General features: G+C 39.3%; 1 protein-coding gene across 1 annotated transcript in view; it reads right to left on the bottom strand.

Annotated features, from left to right (window-relative positions):
* Nucleotides 1–396: 396 nt before the first annotated feature.
* lingo1b (leucine rich repeat and Ig domain containing 1b) overlaps nt 397–6,000 on the bottom strand; it is a 66,219-nt gene continuing 60,615 nt past the window's right edge. Inside the window, exon 2 of the mRNA XM_062069274.1 lies at nt 397–2,632. Within this exon, the coding sequence (XP_061925258.1) occupies nt 782–2,632 (1,851 nt within the window). The 3' untranslated portion in view covers nt 397–781. The remainder of the gene's footprint in view (nt 2,633–6,000) is intronic.

Here is a 6,000-nt window from a genome sequence, read left to right as displayed (position 1 = left end):
TATATATATATATATATATATATATATATGTATATATATATATATATATATATATATATATATGTGTATATACAAAGTCGAGGTTTCTGTGGTTTATCCGTTATACAGTGCTCAATACCAGGGTAGGGCGGAATATGTATAATATAGAATAAATTCCCCTGAGGAGCAGGGAAACCGGCAAAACAGGCTTGTAGGGATGATATACATATATATATATATATATATATATATATATATATATATATATATATATATATATATATATATATGTATATATATATATATATATATATATATATATATATATATATATATATATATATATATATATATATATATATATATATATATATATATATATATATATATATATATATATACCGTATATATGTTCGCTTAAACCACTAACATAACATATAATAATGTTTAATTTTTTTGGTTTAAAAAATGTAACTATGAGCAAGTTGCAAACAGCCCCTTTAAATTAACTGGTGTTTACGCTCTTGTCATGCGTGTGCTCATCAACTATTACCTTAATTGGGTTACATATCGTCGTCATAATTGCGGGCATGTTAACATACTTCAGTACTGCCATTACAATGTTTACAGAAATTCAACTTTTTTTTTTTTTACTATTTTTCTAAAAAAAAACAAGAAAAAACAATAATTGTAGTACATTGGGTCAAGATGCATTCACTGCTGTGCAATTGTTATCGCTCAAGCAAAGCTAGTCCACATCCCAACTTCAGTTAATAGGTCTGCAGGCCCTCTTTTTCACGGTTTACATGATTTTCATATTGAATTGAATGGGAGTCTCAGTTGGACTAGCCTCTTCTGTGTCTTCTTTGTACTCGACCTCTATAGTTGTCTTTGTGCTGTCTTTTCCTCGGCTCCACAGAAACAGAATAACAAGACAGAAGAGCACAACTCCGAGGAAAGAAATGAACCCCATGGTGGTTGCGATGATTAGTGTCTTAACATCAAACGGAAAGGTAATTGTGGTCCGGGTCACGTTCGCCCCTTCGTCGCTGGGCTGGTTGGAAATGAAGGCAAACGTCTTGTTTGGCTGATGAGGCCAATTAGGGGAGTAGCTATGTACAAAAAGATGGCTGACTTTGGTGTCATTGCCTGCAGGATTGCTGGCAATGCACAGGTAAGTGCCGTTGTCTTGAATTTGGGCATAACGGACCTCTAATGTACCTTCGTCGGACACGGAAAGTCTTGAGCCCATAGTTTTGGTGGTGATGTAATCTTTCTTCGGAGAAAGCCACATGATGACGGGGAATGGATCACCTTCCGCTTGGCAACCAAAACTGATGGTAGTCCCTTCGTCCACGTGGCTCTCTTGAACCTTGTTATCCACAATTTGCGATTTCTGGCAGCTGAAATAATTAGAAGGGAGGATATCTGGGAAGTCTTTGAACTCCTTTCCTTGCACAAGATCAGGTGAAGCACAGATGGGTTGCTGTCTATTAAAGTTTAACCTCCAACGCCGGCGGAAAACCCACAGCAAGCGACAGTCGCATGCCAAAGGGTTGTCATGCAAAGCCAGGGTCTCCAGATTACCCACGGAGTGGAAAACAGACTCCTCCACGGTGTTCAGCCTATTACCAGAAACATTGAGAACGTGCAGATGATTTAGTCCTCGGAAGGAGTAAGGCTCAATGGCAATTAATCTGCCACCAGCCAAATGAAAAGCCTGCAGCTTTTGCAGATTGTGAAGTTGGTTTCCTTCGACAGTACGGATGGGATTGAAAGACAGGTTTAGAAATCGTAAATATCTCAGGTGACTGATGGCTTGGTAGGGAATAATGGTAAGATTGCAGTTTGTAATTGCCAAAGAGGTCAAGTTGATTCCAAATAAGCATTTGGGGGTCATGGTATCCATGGAAGGCATGTGTGATATTTCTAGTACTCTTAGCCGATACAGCCGCTTGAAGGAGTAATCCCTTATGGCAGTGATGTTCAGATACCGTAATCGGAGTGACAGCAGGTTGTGCAGATGGCTCAGGGCATCAGTGGGCACTGAGGACAGCTTATAACCCTCAATGTTGAGGGTTTCAAGATTGCTGAGGCCGTGAAACGATCGTGGCGAGATGAAAACGAGGTCATTGTCACCCACTTCCAGTACCCTCAGGTTGTAGAGCTCCTGGAACATGTAGTCTAGCAGAATGACAATCTTGTTCTCACTGATATCCAGCTGTGTAAGGTTGTTGAGGCCAGTGAACACCCCCAGCTGGATGAGCTTGAGCTGGTTATTGCGCAACCCGAGAGTCCGTAGGTTCATGAGGTTGCTAAACGCGCCGGACTCAATGGACGAAATGATGTTTTCGTTTAGTTGGAGCTCCTCCAGCTGCGGGTAGTTGATGAATTCCTCCGGCCCAATAAGTTTTAGACGGTTGGTGCTCAGATCGAGAAGCCTTGTTTCTGTGGGGATGCCTTCGGGAAGAGTTGCCATTCGTCTTCGATGGCACACTACCGAGCGCTCCTGGGCATTGCAGTCACATCTGGAAGGGCATCCGGTGGTCGAGCCGGAAAGGACGGTACCCAGCATCAGGACCAGGATGGGCTGCCAGCACGCCACCAAGTAGCTGTGCCCCCCTGTGTCAGCAGTGACCATCCTACTGCTACCCTGTAGACAGAGAGGAACGAAGTTTGCGTTAATGAAATGGACACAATTACTATTAACATAATGCATTTTATTACATCTAAATAAATGGTAAATGGTTGTACTTGTATAGCGCTTTTCTATCCCTTTTTAGGGAGCCCAAAGCGCTTTGACAGTATTTCCACATTCACCCATTCACACACACATTCACACACTGATGGCGGGAGCTGCCATGCAAGGCGCTAACCAGGACCCATCAGGAGCAAGGGTGAAATGTCTTGCCCAAGGACACAACGGACGTGACTAGGATGGTAGAAGGTGGGGATTGAACCAGTAACCCTCAGATTGCTGGCACGGCCACTCTCCCAACTTCGCCACGCCGTCCCCCTATCTATACAAGGGGGTCTCCAACTTTTACAAATTAAAAATGGCAGAGAGCTACTCATTTTTAAAACATTTATTGTCATAGCTAATATCAACCCAAACAAGGTAAATCTGCTTGTTTTTTAAGAACATGAATACAATGTTGCTGTCCACAGCTCACACGTTGTATTAAAACGTAAAAACGATTTCATATATTTCAGTATGTATTCTCTTTCTGGTGTATCTAACATTATGAAATGATACTCCATGTTGCATCTTTTATCATTATTATCATATATAATATCATGCCCGTAATCTACCTAATCAGATAAAGTATTACAATACATTTTGATTCCTAACTTACGTTCCTACCTTCAGTATTAAGGAAGTTATTGTTAAGATATTATGCTGTCGGTCCATATTGTTTCAAAACAACTTCTTATCTTTCCTCTTATTATTATCTCAATAGCGTTTTAACACCTGTAGACAGGGCCCCAGGCATAAACACTCTTTGCGGTTGTTTAGAGTGCAATTGGCCTCACTTTTGCTCTGTTATGAGTCAACATGTGCTTTGTGATATTTTCAGTTCGATTTAGCAGCATCTTGGTTGCGTCTTGGAGCTCCAAGAGATAATTGCTCATTTAGCATCGCTTTGAACGCCCGTCATCATGTTGAAAACAACCATACTTTTTAAGTTGATATAGTAGCCAAATCTTTATAAGTCATGTCAAAAACAACAATTTTTTTTGTGGTTTTGTGCAGTTTTAAATGTATTGTCTTCACTACAGTCTTTCCTCAAATCTATCAACTAGTGTTGTCCCGATACCAATATTTTGGTACCGGTACCCAAATGATTTTGATACTTTTCGATACTTTTCGATATAAAGGGGACCACACCAAATGTCATTATTGGCTTTATTTTAACAACAAATCTTAGGGTACATTAAACATATGTTTCTTATTGCAAGTTTCTCCTTAAATAAAATAGTGAACATACGAGGACAACTTGTCTTTTATTAGTAAGTAAGCATACAAAGGCTCCTAATTTAGTCTGCTGACATATGCAGTAACATATTGTGTCATTTTCCATTCTATTACTTTGTCAAAATTATTAAGGACAAGTGGTAGAAAATGAATCATTGATCTACTTGTTCATTTACTGTTAATATCTGCATATTTTCTGTTTTAACATGTTCTATCCACACTTCTGTTAAAATGTAATAGTCACTTATTCTTCTGTTGTTTGATACTTGACATTAGTTTTGGATGATACCACAAATTTGGGTATCAATCTGATACCAAGTAGTTACAGGATCATACATTGGTCATATTCAAAGTCCTCATATGTCCAGAGACATATTTCCTGAGTTTATAAACATAATATACATACCGGTACTTTTCAGAGGCGGTATAGTTCAGAATATGATTCATTAGTATCACGGTACTATACTAATACCGGTATACCGTCCAACCCTACTATCAACCTAGTTGTTTCTTGTAACATCACTATTGAGCATTTGGACTGAACTGAATTGTAGTTGTCAATGTAGTCTCTTATTTATTGTCCACACTTGATTATTTATTGTAAATACACATCTTTACATACATAAATAAAATGTGACCTCTAATTATTTTATTATAATTGAAACTGCTTTATTTGTCAGTTGTGTTTTCTACTGTATGCAAACACTCAGGCTCTCATAACCAAATCTACTTCTGGTCGCCGAAAATATTCCAGTAAACCCTTACTTAAAGCTGTTAATTGGTAAATTAATTTCCGCAAAGTAGCATTGAATTATTATAAATGTAATATTTTTATAGCTACAGCAGAAAAAAACCCATAAACGGCTTTCTAAACATGTTGTTTTTTACATAAAGAATGCCATCTAGAGATGAAATAATACCTGTCAGCTTTACAAGCCGCAAATGTCAAAGCCCAATGTGGTGAATTATTACGATGCTCACTCGGCTGCAGTCAGCCCTATAGCCCCTTGCGTGTTACATGAATAAAATTAAAGACCAAAATGGGGCCACAAACAAACTCTTGTTTAGGGCTACAGCGACCCAGGCAACCAGTTCTTTTAGACCAAACTGATGTAATCCAGACCTGGGCATTCTGCGGCCCGCGGGCCACATCCGGCCCTTTGAGCGTCCCTGTCCGTCCCGCGTGGGGCCAATCATAAATTACAAAATACCATTAAAAAAGTATCTATGTCGCGTGCGCAATACAACTGTGCTGCTTTTATTTTGAAAAGTGTTATTTATGGGCGTATATCCGTGTGTAACCTGTGAGTGAAGGTGCACAGCGACAAGTGATGCACGGTTTACACCCCAGACGCTAAAAAGAGAAAAGTTGATGACGAATGGCGTGTTTTCAACAAGACATGGACTGCCAAGCAACGTTCCCATCTAAGGTGCGCAATTGCGCACTGCTCAAGCGTCCTCTGCGCACAGCAAATATATGCCGCGCACCAAATCAAATCCCATCTGAATTCTAAACAAAATAAACACATTTATTCTGTGTAAATTTGCAATGCAACTCTGAGTGACAGTGTCAACAAGCGGCCCTAATGGTGTTCGTCTAAACCGTTTAATTGAACACCGTTCAATTATTATAACGTCTATCGAGATGCTTTGAGGCCAGGAATTATATCGATTTGAGCAAAACTGTTTATATTCGGCCATAACCACACCAAAAACATGAGTAAAACACTCCTATCTCGAAAAACTAGTCATTTTCTGCCGTACAAACCAGGCCAAAACCAACTTGTCATCTGTCACCGACACGCATAGCACTAAACCACTGGTGCGTTTATGGCCACACAAAAAGTCAGACAACTCAAACACCACACAAAGTTACACTATGACTCCTCAGTCTTACGTGTGCTTTTTTTACTGTCATTTATTATTATTGTTAATTTATTGATATTAATCATGAAATGCTGTTACTAGAGAAAGTTACAGGAATGCACACTTTATCCTATGCTTACATTTCATTGTGCAACATGAGGATGTTTAAGGGGAACTAA

This window comes from Entelurus aequoreus, linkage group LG02 (assembly GCF_033978785.1).
Source record: "Entelurus aequoreus isolate RoL-2023_Sb linkage group LG02, RoL_Eaeq_v1.1, whole genome shotgun sequence".
NCBI lineage: Eukaryota > Metazoa > Chordata > Actinopteri > Syngnathiformes > Syngnathidae > Entelurus > Entelurus aequoreus.
This window is presented reverse-complemented; position numbering and strand designations above follow the sequence as displayed.